Source organism: Oncorhynchus nerka, linkage group LG4, assembly GCF_034236695.1.
Source record: "Oncorhynchus nerka isolate Pitt River linkage group LG4, Oner_Uvic_2.0, whole genome shotgun sequence".
Classification (NCBI taxonomy): Eukaryota; Metazoa; Chordata; class Actinopteri; order Salmoniformes; family Salmonidae; genus Oncorhynchus; species Oncorhynchus nerka.
The window spans coordinates 44,996,878-45,011,130 of NC_088399.1; the positions used below are offsets into that span (position 1 = coordinate 44,996,878).

Here is a 14,253-nt window from a genome sequence, read left to right on the forward strand (position 1 = left end):
TTAATGTATACATTTGTTTTTGCAATGTTTATTCTATTACCAACACCGTAATGCAAACTTTAAATTGATATTATGTAAGCTAAACATAAAAATGAAGTATATTTAAAAAATGTTATAACGTTACTGTCCCAACAACAACAACAAAATAGTTAAATACATGTCATTTTGTCTTTGAAACATTTAATTGAAATATAATTTATACATTCCTATGGAGGAGTGCTTCTTCTGGGGGGTGCCGATATGGCCAACCGCCGGCTTCAAAGCCTCTCACTGGCCAATACATAGTATCAACAATATATATCATTGACTGTACCCCAGAACGATCAACTATTGAGAGAACAAGGAATTTACAGAGGAGAGACACTGTGGAGGATCTAACGATGAGCTTCAGGGTACACACTTTCTTTCATCTATTTCTCTCTATTCATTTGTCAATCCATTCTCTTCCTTCTTTTCTTGTTCTCCTGCCTTTCTTCTTTGACTTATTCCTCTTGAACTGTGTACCTCACAAATCCTATTTTCTTTTGACCAACTTAAGTAGCCTTTTCTATTAAAAACTTTGTAAGCATTCAACTTTCCAGCTGAAATATTACATTTCATGAAAATATTATGTAAATATCCTAAAACAAAAATAGACACAAATAATACAGTATCTGAGGAAAATGCTTTATAGAAAGGGGCACGAGACAGGGATGTCCTCTCTCCCCACTCCTGTTTGCACAGGCAATTGAACAGCTTGCAGAAACAATTATACAGGACGCAAATGTAACAGGTATCAGTGTTGGTAAACATGAATGTAAACTAAACTTATTTGCTGACAATCTCCTGATATACCTGACGAAAACGTAAAATTCAATGCCACCCTTGTCAAAAATATTTTCATAAATACTTTAAAATTTCAGAATTTTTGTGGGAAAAAAATAGAAAAACTATAGCAATCCTTTAAGTGGACCACAACAAATATGAAATACTTAAGATGTTTAAGTGGCAACAAACAACAAATATCTAAAGATAACTTCATCCCATTTCTCAACAACATGAAAGCAGATCTAATTAAATGGAACAATCTCCTCATAAATATTACAAGTAGAATAAACCTTTTGGCATGGCATGGTTCCCAAAGTTTTTAAATGTATTTTTGGTAATAATAATTACCCCACCGAAGACGTTATTTAAAAAAGTCTACTCGGCCAAAACAGACTTCATAAGGACAAATAAACTTGTAGAATAAATAGGAAAGTTTTACTGAGCTAAAGCTGAGGGTGGTTTAAACCTTCCAGATTTGGAATTGTTTCAACTCGCAACCCAAGGCTTTTCCTTGTGACATATTGTTAAATGCACTAAAGAGGAACAATGGGTATATATTGAAGATGCGCATGCTCATCCCCAGAATATTTTCACGTATCTGTTTTTAAAGGATGGAGCTAAGAACATTAACAACTTCGTAGTTAAAGTGTAAATAAATGTAATCGAAAATGTAATCTACGTAATCCACAAAAGTAATGAAGGCCATAAACAATAACTAGTAATGCTGCATACTCCAAGAAGGGTTAAAATCTCACCTTTCTGGTAAAAACTTGTTATAAATTGCTGTGGTGTAGTCACTTTTGAGGAAACAAGCTCAAGTACACAGTACAAATATGATAAAATATGAAAATAAGAAAGATTTTATATTATATATTTCTTGTTCACTAAAACTGTATGAGTAAGGTTTGAAATTATATAGTACACTGCTCAAAAAAATAAAGGGAACACTAAAATAACACATCCTAGATCTGAATGAATGAAATATTATTATTAAATACTTTTTTCTTTACATAGTTGAATGTGCTGACAACAAAATTACACAAAAATTATCAGTGGAAATCAAATGTATCAACCCATGGAGGTCTGGATTTGGAGTCACACTCAAAATGAAAGTGGAAAACCACACTACAGGCTGATCCAACTTTGATGTAATGTCCTTAAAACAAGTCAAAATGAGGCTCAGTAGTGTGTGTGGCCTCCACGTGCCTGTATGACCTCCCTACAACGCCTGGGCATGCTCCTGATGAGGTGGCGGATGGTCTCCTGAGGGATCTCCTCCCAGACCTGGACTAAAGCATCCGCCAACTCCTGGACAGTCTGTGGTGCAACGTAGTGTTGGTGGATGGAGCGAGACATGATGTCCCAGATGTGCTCAAATGGATTCAGGTCTGGGGAACGGGCGGGCCAGTCCATAGCATCAATGCCTTCCTCTTGCAGGAACTGCTGACACACTCCAGCCACATGAGGTCTAGCATTGTCTTGCATTAGGAGGAACCCAGGGCCAACCGCACCAGCATATGGTTTCACAAGGGGTCTGAGGATCTCATCTCGGTACCTAATGGCAGTCAGGCTACCTCTGGCGAGCACATGGAGGGCTGTGCGGCCCCCCAAAGAAATGCCACCCCACACCATGACTGACCCACCGCCAAACCGGTCATGCTGGAGGATGTTGCAGGCAGCAGAACGTTCTCCACGGCGTCTCTAGACTCTGTCACGTCTGTCACATGTGCTCAGTGTGAACTTGTTTTCATCTGTGAAGAGCACAGGGTGCCAGTGGTGAATTTGCCAATCTTGGTGTTCTCTGGCAAATACCAAACGTCCTGCACGGTGTTGGGCTGTAAAAGCACAATCCCCACCTGTGGACGTCGGGCCCTTATACCACCCTCATGGAGTCTGTTTCTGACCATTTGAGCAGACACATGCACATTTGTGGCCTGCTGGAGGTAATTTTGCAGGGCTCTGGCAGTGCTCCTCCTGCTCCTCCTTGCACAAAGGCAGAGGTAGCGGTCCTGCTGCTGGGTTGTTGCCCTCCTACGGCCTCCTCCACGTCTCCTGATGTACTGGCCTGTCTCCTGGTAGCGCCTCCATGCTCTGGACACTACGCTGACAGACACAGCAAACCTCCTTGCCACAGCTCGCATTGATGTGCCATCCTGGATGAGCTGCATTACCTGAGCCACTTGTGTGGGTTGTAGACTCCGTCTCATGCTACCACTAGAGTGAAAGCCCCGCCAGCATTCAAAAGTGACCAAAACATCAGCAAGGACTACTGAGAAGTCGTCTGTGGTCACCACCTGCAGAACCACTCCTTTATTGGGGGTGTTTTGCTAATTGCCTATAATTTCCACCTGTTGTCTATTCCATTTGCACAACAGCATGTGACATTTATTGTCAATCAGTGTTGCTTCCTAAGTGGACAGTTTGATTTCACAGAAGTGTGATTGACTTGGAGTTACATTGTGTTGTTTAAGTGTTCCCTTTATTTTTTTGAGCAGTGTATAATAAATGTATAAAATGACTAACTATAAGATTTCACCTTCCTTAACTGTAAAATACATATTTGTATATTTAATGCTAGAGAATATGTGCATATTTTCTAAAGGTCTTTCTTGAACAAAACGTCTGCCCCATAGCTGCGAACATCTCAGAGCTATAGATTGGCTTCCTGAACTCGTTAGGAAATCACATTTCATCTCATATTAATCTTGGCCGTCTATGACAAACAGTGTTTTTTGTTGAACATTTATTAATTATTTTACATTATTGGCTATAAATCGATCTCTGTGATGTAGTGACTGTGATGTAGGGTTCAGCCAGGAGTTGATGGGACAGTCAGAACAGCGAATTAAATGGTGTGTGGCACATCCCAGCTTCAAGTGGTGTCAGATTTCACCTCCTACTTCACACAGGCAGAAGAGACATACCCAGTGCTTAATTTGTAAATCAGGAGGTCCTGGAACATATAGTGAGTGTGAGAGGGGGGGTTATCTGGGGGGCTCATGAGAAAAAAAAGTGACAAACACAATATAGCAGCACAGCAGACGGAGTAAACAGCCAAGTAGCCTACTATCTATGGTGGTGTAACGGACAGCGCTCTCCAAGGTGCTGATTACGTCACTGCAGAACACCCACCATAAGTAGGCTATAGCCTATAGCATGCCCACATACTCGAGTATAGCTGTGGGGCTTACAAGTCCGAATTTCTTATAAGCCTAATTTTCAAGACATTAATGTACAGTGACATTTTTAGACGTCACAACAGAACACCTTCCATATGCATATGCACACATACTATATGCATATGCACACATACTATATGCATATGCACACATACTATATGCATATGCACACATACTATATGCATATGCACACATGGGCAGTGCTTAATTTGAGATGGATCCTGGCCCCTCTCAGATTTGACTTAGTTCGCTCTGGCACCTATTTGTGCGGATCCAGTGCCTCTCGCGGCATGATTTATTAATTGTTTCACTGTTTGCACTGTAAACATTCTAATAAAACCAATCAGAGTTAAATCAAGTTGCTTCCTTGTTATTCCTCCCGTCCCCCCAGAAAAAAACATTACATAAAATTGCAGGGATCCTTCTGTGTAATCATCCTATCCTGCCACACTGTTTCCAGACCTGCTCTCTCATTTGTATATAGAGGTTATGGGGAAGGCCGGTAGGGTAAGTACCTGATCTTGGCACAGGTCTTGTCTTGCTAGTGGTGGTCAGCTAGTGAAGAGGTCCCTTATACTCCTGTGTCCGTGAGAATCAGGGCTACCACTCAATGCAAGCCAATTTAATATATGGTGTACACATTTTGATTTATAAATATCGGTCGGAACCTGTACTAGAACCACACAGGTCCTCAAAACAGTGGACTTCACATCTAAGTGGTTTTAAGGACACTATAACAACATGGAAGAAAATTAAATGGATTCTACAAGAACCAATATCACTCCCTAAAAACACACCCCTATGGAACAATCCTTGGATAGCTTTTCAGAATTCATCGATAAATTGGCTTTCATGGAAAACTAAAGGCATAGAAACCTTTAATGAATCGGTAATAGGAAATACAATTATTTTCCATGACAGAATTAAAAACCAATTTGGACCAACCAATGTAGACATTTTCAAATACAGTGGGGCAAAAAAGTATTTAGTCAGCCACCAATTGTGCAAGTTCTCCCACTTAAAAAGATGAGAGAGGCCTGTAATTTTCATCATAGGTACACTCCCAACTATGACAGACAAAATGAGAAAAATAAAATCCTGAAAATCACATTGTAGGATTTTTAATGAATTTATTTGCAAATTATGGTGGAAAATAAGTATTTGGTCACCTACAAACAAGCAATATTTCTGGCTCTCACAGACCTGTAACTTATTCTTTAAGAGGCTCCTCTGTCCTCCACTCATTACCTGTATTAATGGCACCTGTTAGATATTGTTATCAGTATAAAAGGCACCTGTCCACAACCTCAAACAGTCACACTCCAAACTCCACTATGGCCAAGACCAAAGAGCTGTCAAAGGACACCAGAAACAAAATTGTCGACCTGCACCAGGCTGGGAAGATTGAATCTGCAATAGGTAAGCAGCTTGGTTTGAAGAAATCAACTGTGGGAGCAATTATTAGGAAATGGAAGACATACAAAACCACTGATAATCTCCCTCGATCTGGGGCTCCACGCAAGATCTCACCCCGTGGGGTAAAAATTGTCACAAGAACGGTGAGCAAAAATCCCAGAACCACACGGGGGGACCTAGTGAATGACCTGCAGAGAGCTGGGACCAAAGTAACAAAAGCCTACCATCAGTAACACACTATGCCGCCAGGGACTCAAATCCTGCAGTGCCAGACGTGTCCCCCTGCTTAAGCCAGTACATGTCCAGGCGCGTCTGAAGTTTGCTAGAGAGCATTTGGATGATCCAGAAGAAGATTGGGAGAATGTCATATGGTCAGATGAAACCAAAATAGAACTTTTTGGTAAAAACTCAACTCGTCGTGTTTGGAGGACAAAGAATGCTGAGTTGCATCCAAAGAACACCATACCTACCATGGGGGTGGAAACATCATGCTTTGGGGCTGTTTTTCTGCAAAGGGACCAGGATGGCTGATCCGTGTAAAGGAAAGAATGAATGGGGCCATGTATCGTGAGATTTTGAGTGAAAACCTCCTTCCATCAGCAAGGGCATTGAAGATGAAACGTGGCTGGGTCTTTCAACATGACAATGATCCCAAACACACCGCCCGGGCAACGAAGGAGTGGCTTCGTAAGAAGCATTTCAAGGTCCTGGAGTGGCTTAGCCAGTCTCCAGATCTCAACCCCGTAGAAAATCTTTGGAGGGAGTTGAAAGTTCGTGTTGCCCAGCAACAGCCCCAAAACATCACTGCTCTAGATGAGATCTGCATGGAGGAATGGGCCAAAATACCAGCAACAGTGTGTGAAAACCTTGTGAGGACTTACAGAAAACGTTTGACCTCTGTCATTGCCAACAAAGGGTATATAACAAAGTATTGAGATAAACTTTTGTTATTGACCAAATACTTATTTTCCACCATAATTTGCAAATAAATTCATTAAAAATCCTACAATTTTTCTCTCATTTTGTCTGTCATAGTTGAAGTGTACCTATGATGAAAATTACAGGCCTCTCTCATCTTTTTAAGTGGGAGAACTTGCACAATTGGTGGCTGACTAAATACTTTTTTGCCCCACTGTATATGCAACTTAAAAGTTTTATGTCATGAAATTTCGACCTGAAAGCTTTTGGACATCGGAGCAATGCCGAGGGAATCCTATTTGAGTCAGAAACAGATACTCATATGATAGGTAAGATATACAAAACCTTGCAGAGATCTCTTAGAAAAAAATATGAACTATTGGAACCAAGCCTTAAAAAGAACTGTTATGCAGTAGGCACAAGATGGAGAGAGTGTTGGAACACAACAATGGCGTACTGTATATAGAGAGGGAGTAATCAGGGAAGTGATATGGTCCAGGTGTACCTGATGATGAGGCGCGGGTGTGCGTAATGAAGTGTTGTCAGGACCGGTGTGTTAGTAAACTGGCGACGTCGAACGCCGGAGAGGAGGAGCAGGGGTAGACGTGACAACAGTTAACGAAAATCACCCGGATTACTCTCCCTTTATTTATCCCTCAGTAGCCTCAGTCTTCAGGTTTGGTTTTGTTTACGTTCAGTACGCTACTCCTGTGTTGTTTATCTTCATGTTTCTCATTATCAAACTCACCTTCTGCACCTGCTTCCTGACTCAGTGTGTATACGTTATAGTACGCTTGATCCAGTATAAACTAAGGTAGATAATTTATTATGTAAGAGACAAAATGCATAAATTATACAGCACAATGGCACAGTCATTTCTTAAGTGTAAAACTAATAAGACTCAATAATGCATGACTTCTGGGAGTGCTATAAAGTCCAAAAGTTATGGGCAGAGTTAGAAAGCTGGCTATCATAAGTTACTTATATTGAAGAAGTTATTACTTAATTACTGGAAGTAAAACGATATCACAACGTTAAGAGAATGGAAGAAACAAATGCGTTATTGTTTAAATATTGAAAAAAAATCTGGCTACAGACAGAAACAATGCAACACAATTTGAAGTCATATGAGGTAGAGTATTACAAGCATTAGAAACAACATTGGATGTGGATATGGTGGGAACATGTGGGTCTGAGCATGTGTGATGTCATTAATGTTTGTGGAAATGCATGATTTTTCTATGTATTTTGTTTATGATTATTTATTTATTTTCCCTTCTTTTATCCTACTTGCTCTTCCTTCCTCATACATCTCTCTCTCTTTCTCTTTTCTTTCTACCATTTCTCCTTCTGTCTTTTCTCTTGGGGGCTTTGACACCTCCACGTGTTAGCCCGGGGGTACTGGGTATATAAAAAAATGATGGATTGTGGGTAAATGAAGGGATGATGCGCACTGAAGGAATGATAATTCAGTCTGATGGAAGCTCCTCCATCTGATTCAGTTTCTTAAACACACATGCTGTGTGTGTCTGTGTTTCTCTCACTAATATAAGTGAAACCGTCTGAGTCAGTATGATGTCTCAAGAAGCAGCTTTAATTACACTATATCTTAGCTGAAAGCACATATTATGACCCTGAGTAAAACACACACACAAATCCACATACACACTCACACGTAACACAAACATGCAAAGACACACATCGCACCTCGTAGTGGGGACTTCATGGCAGCCTCAACCATGCCCACCAGTAGTTGGAGACTCTTGGGGTCCTGCGCTAGACCAGAGGCAAACGCTGCCAGGGCGTCGGCATGGCGACCAAGGTACTGCAGGGCCACACCCTGACGGAAGTATGCCTGATGGAGGGAGAAAGGGAGAAGGAGAGGAGAAGAAGTTAGGGGGGGAAGAGGGAGAAGAAGTTAGGGGGAAGAAGAAGTTAGGGGGAAAGAGGGAGAAGTTAAGAGGGAGAAGAGGGAGAAGAAGTTAGGGGGAGAAGGAGAGGGAGAAGAAGTTAGGGAGAAGGAGAGGGAAATATTAGATATACTGGACATTCAATAGCTAGTTATCCTCTCATTTTGAGCTCTCATTTGGTAAAATAGATTGTACATGTATTAAACTATTTTTGTATGCATAAAAAGAAAGGAATTAAATAACTAATAGTAATAGTTATAATAATACTGTTGAGAGAAAGGAGATCACAGGAAACAATTAGCACTGCAGGACTACTGCTACTGACTGTGTGTGTGTGTGTGTGTGTGTGTGTGTGTGTGTGTGTATGAATGCATCAGTGTATACTCAAAACGGCCCACCAATACTATAACGTACCAAATTCACAAAATCAGACTCTTTCTGACAGCAGGATCCCTCCTCCCTCCCCCTCCGATCTGTCAGTAAGTCTATTAGCATGTCTGGCAGCTCCCCCAGAACCCCATGAACCACTACTTCCGTATGTGACATAGCTATATCCCCTCTACCCCACAAGCCCACCTGCTGGAGGGACAGTTCAGGTAGAAGCAGACTGTTGCCGGGGTCCATCAGATTCATACCAGACCTGTGTGTGTGTGTGAGTGTGTGTGTGTGCGCGCGCAGAGGATGCGCGCTGGATGAACAAGATGCTTCAATTACCGCTCCCATTAATCAAGAACAGATGGCAACGCAATAGAGACAGAGAGAGAGAGAGGAGGGGGGAAACCGGGAGAGAAGATGTGAGAGAAAGGGGAAGAAAGAGAGGGAGGCAAGGGGAGAGAGAGGTGGGAGAGAGGGAAAAGCATGAGAGAAAATGAATAAGAGAAAGAGCATGCAGCGCAGACAGACGACAGGTTGATGTGTGTGAGACAGGGACTGTGCGTTAGCTGAGAGACACAACCCTGGTACATGGTGCATAGCTTAATGTCTACCACAACTCACCGTCTTACTGCTTCACCACACCAATACATCTCCCCATTACCTTAGTGCAGTAAAACGACACAGTGTATTGAAACCAAGTGCAGCTGAGACCAACACAGAGTTACTCACAGTCTGAGAATGAATGACTGTGTATACTGTGTTAGCATTAGAGACAAATAACAACAACAAGCATTGGAATACACTGAGTGATTCATACGATGATTAAATGTGAATAAATCATAGGAGAAGACCAATGAGTGGACTAACACAGTACAGATGGAGTCAAATATATTGGCACCCTTCCACAATTCACTGTTTCTGTGTTCACAAATGTATTTGTTTGATTTACAACTGCACATCTAAAACATCTAAACTGAAATTCAGATTTTTTACTTCAAAGTCAAAAATAGCCTCTTTCATATGAGGCGACAGTACAAAATGTCACCTGTTATTTTAGGATATTTTCATACATATCTGTTTTTACGTTTTGAAGTGAAAGCACTTCATATACAGGTAAGTATTCAGACCCCTTGATTTCTTTCCACATTTTGTTACGGTACAGCCTTATTCTAAAATGTATAAAATAAAAACATCTGCACACAATACCCCATAATGACAAAGCAAAAAAAAAAAAAAAAAAAAAAAAAAGAGTAAAGCATCCTGAGACCATTCATGTGTGGGGTTGCTTGTCAGTCAAGGGAGTGGGCTCACTAACAATTTTGCCTAAGAACACTGCATGAATAAAGAATGGTACCAACACATCCTCCGAGAGCAACTTCTCCCAACCATCCAGGAACAGTTTGGTGATGAACAATGCCTTTTTCAGCATGATGGAGCACCTTGCCATAAGGCAAAAGTCTGGGAACAAAACATCGATATTTTGGGTCCATGTCCAGGAAACTCCCCTGACCTTAGTCCTATTGAGAACTTGTGGTCAATCCTCAAGAGGCGTGTGGACAAACAAAACCCCACAAATTCTGACAAACTCCAAGCATTGATTATGCAAGAATGGGCTGCCATCAGTCAGGAAGTGGCCCAGAAGTTAAATGACAGCATGCCAGGGCGGATTGCAGAGGTCTTGAAAAAGAAGGGTCAACACTGCAAATATTGACTCTTTGCATCAACTTCATGTAATTGTCAATAAAAGCCTTTGACACTTATGAAATGCTTGTAATTATACTTCAGTATTCCATAGTAACATCTGACAAAAATATCTAAAGACACTGAAGCAGCAAACTTTGTGGAAATTAATATTTGTGTCATTCTCAAAACTTTTGGCCACGACTGTACAGATGTGCCAAGCTTGCAGCATCATACGCAAGAAGACCCGAGGCTGTAATCAATGCCAAAGGTGATTTGATAAAGTACTGAGTAAAGAGTCTGAATACTTATGTAAATGTGATATTTCAGGTTTTGATTTTTACAAAATTTGCTCAAATTTAGAAAAACCTGTTTTTGCTTTGTCATTATGGGGTATTGTGTGTACTGTGGGAGAGAGGGAGAGAGACGGGCACCAGTTAAGAGAGTTATTTCTTTGATATATTTATTTTCTGACTTAGTAAAGTTGTTTTTGTGGACTAAAGCCTCCCTGTCTCTGTGTCAATCTCTGCACGCTCAACCCAACACCCCACGGTTTACCACAGTACATACAAAAACTATTTAACTTCTTATGGCTGCAGGGACAGTATTGAGTAGCTTGGATGAAAGGTGCCCAGAGGTGCCCAACTGCTCCTCAGTCCCAGTTGCTAATATATGCATATTATTCAGTATTGGATATTGGATCAGTATTGGATAGAAAACACTGAAGTTTCTAAAACTGTTTAAATGATGTCTGTGAGTATAACAGAACTCATATATATGGCAGGCAAAAACCTGAGAAGAAATCCAGACAGGAAGTGGGAAATCTGAGGTTGGTCGATTTTCAACCCAGCCCCTATTGAATACACAGTGGGATATGGATACAGTTGCACTTCCTAGGGCTTCCACTAGATGTCAACCGTCTTTAGAAACTTGAATGAGGCTTCTACTGTGTTGTGGAGCTCTTTGAGTCAGTGGTCTGGCAGAGAGCCAGGTCCTGGTCACGCGCATTTCACATGATAGCGACCTGCATTCCATGGCTTCTCTACAGACATAGGAATTCTCCGGTTGGAACTTTATTGAAGATTTATGATAACAACATCCTAAAGATTGATTCTATACTTAGTTTGACAAGTTTCTTCGACCTGTAATATAACTTTTTGAAGTTTTCGGCTGGCGTTCGGCTGGACCTGCACGAGCGTTTGTATTTGTGTACTAAACGCGCTAACAAAAGTAGCTACTCGGACATATATAATGGACATTATCGAACAAATCAAGCATTTATTGTGGAACTAGAATTCCAGGGAGTATATTCTGATGAAGATCGTCAAAGGTAAGGGAATATTTATAATGTGATTTCTGATTTCTGTTGACTTCAACATGGCGGATAATTTTATTTATTTTCTGAGCGCCGTCTCAGATTATTGCATGGTTTGCTTTTTCCTGAAATGTTTAAAAAAAAATCTGACACAGTGGTTGCATTAAGGAGAGGTATATCTATATGTACATGTCTAACAATTGTATTTATCAACATTTATAATGAGTATTTCTGTAAAATGATGTGGCTCTCTGCAATTTTATAAATATGTTTTTAATTTATCCGTTATTTTACCAGGTAAGTTGACTGAGAACACGTTCTCATTTGCAGCAACAACCTGGGGAATAGTTACAGGGGAGAGGAGGGGGATGAATGAGCCAATTGTAAACTGGGGATTATTAGGTGACCGTGATGGTTTGAGGGCCAGATTGGGAATTTAGCCAGGACACCGGGGTTAACACCCCTACTCTTACGATAAGTGCCATGGGATCTTTAATGACCTCAGAGAGTCAGGACACCCATTTAACTTCCCATCCGAAAGACGGCACCCTACACAGGGCAGTGTCCCCAATCACCGCAATATAGCCTCGGCTTTTCGGATGACTGCCTTGCCTGGTTCACCAATTACTTTGCAGACAGAGTTCAGTGTGTCAAATCGGAGGGCATGTTGTCCGGTCCTCTGGCAGTCTCTATGGGGGTGCCACAGGGTTCAATTCTCGGGCCGACTCTTTTCTCTGTGTATATCAATGATGTTGCTCTTGCTGCAGGCGATTCCCTGATCCACCTCTACGCAGACGACACCATTCTATACACTTTCGGCCCGTCATCGGACACTGTGCTATCTAACCTCCAATCGAGCTTCAATGCCATACAACACTCCTTCCGTGGCCTCCAACTGCTCTTAAACGCTAGTAAAACCAAATGCATGCTTTTCAACCGATCGCTGCCTGCACCCGCTTGCCCGACTAGCATCACCACACTGGATGGTTCCGACCTTGAATATGTGGACACCTATAAGTACCTAGGTGTCTGGCTAGACTGCAAACTCTCCTTCCAGACCCATATCAAACATCTCCAATCGAAAATCAAATCAAGAGTCGGCTTTCTATTCCGCAACAAAGCCTCCTTCACTCACGCTGCCAAGCTTACCCTAGTAAAACTGACTATCCTACCGATCCTCGACTTCGGCGATGTCATCTACAAAATGGCTTCCAACACTCTTCTCAGCAAACTGGATGCAGTTTATCACAGTGCCATCCGTTTTGTCACTAAAGCACCTTATACTACCCACCACTGCGACTTGTATGCTCTAGTCGGCAGGCCCTCGCTACATATTCGTCGCCAGACCCACTGGCTCCAGGTCATCTACAAGGCCATGCTAGGCAAAGCTCCGCCTTATCTCAGCTCACTGGTCACGATGGCAACACCCATCCGTAGCATGCGCTCCAGCAGGTGTATCTCATTGAGCATCCCCAAAGCCAACACCTCATTCGGCCGCCTTTCGTTCCAGTACTCTGCTGCCTGTGACGAACGATTTGCAAAAATCGCTGAAGTTGGAGACTTTTATCTCCCTCACCAACTTCAAACATCAGCTATCTGAGCAGCTAACCGATCGCTGCAGCTGTACATAATCTATTGGTAAATAGCCCACCCATTTTCACCTACCTCATCCCCACAGTTTTTATTTATTTACCTTTCTGCTCTTTTGCACACAAATATCTCTACCTGTACATGATCATCTGATCATTTATCACTCCAGTGTTAATCTGCAATATTGTAATTATTCGCCTACCTCCTCATGCCTTTTGCACACATTGTATATAGACTCCCCTTTTTTTCTCTACTGTGTTATTGACTTGTTAATTGTTTACTCCATGTGTAACTCTGTGTTGTCTGTTCACTCTGCTATGCTTTATCTTGGCCAGGTCGCAGTTGCAAATGAGAACCTGTTCTCAACTAGCCTACCTGGTTAAATAAAGGTGAAATAAAAAAATAAAAATAAAATATCACCGGATGTTTTTGGAACTAGTGAACGTAACGCGACAATGTATACTGAGATTTTTTAAAATATAAATATGAACTTTATCAAACAAAACATTCATGTATTGTGTAACATGAACCCCTATCTTTGGCTGGAAAAATGGCTGAATTTTTCTGTGAGTTGGTGGTGACCTAACATAATCGTTTGCGGTGCTTTCGCTGTAAAGCCTATTTGAAATCGGACACTGCGGTGGGATTAACAACAAGATTACATATAAAACGGTATAAAATACATGTATGTTTGAGGAATTTTAATTATGAGATTTCTGTTTTGAATTTAGCGCCCTGCACTTTCACTGGCTGTTGTCATTGCAGCCCTAAGAAGTTTTTAATCAATTTTAAAATAAGGCTGTAATGTCACCAAATGTGGTGAGTATTTGGACAAAATGTACTTCTAGTGTATTAACATTTAGTATTTGATCCCATATTCCCAGCACACAATGCCTACATCAAGCTTGTGACTCTACACAGTTGTTGAATGCATGTGCAGCTTGTTTTGGTTGTGTTTTGGATTATTAGATGCAAAGTTTGGTAGGATGATGGCACCAACCATCTTTCTGTTACCAATCTCTGCATCTGTATTGGTGTTCAAGTAAATGTGTTTCTGTGGAAA

At 41.3% G+C, this 14,253-nt stretch overlaps 1 protein-coding gene across 2 annotated transcripts in view; it reads right to left on the reverse strand.

The window, feature by feature from the left end:
• Window positions 1-14,253, reverse strand: part of LOC115126301 (tetratricopeptide repeat protein 28-like) — a 92,402-nt gene that overhangs the window by 37,970 nt on the left and 40,179 nt on the right. For both annotated transcript variants that reach the window (XM_029655921.2, XM_065017574.1), the window contains one exon: window positions 8,028-8,175. In XM_029655921.2, coding sequence (XP_029511781.2) covers window positions 8,028-8,175 — 148 coding nt within the window. The remainder of the gene's footprint in view (window positions 1-8,027; window positions 8,176-14,253) is intronic.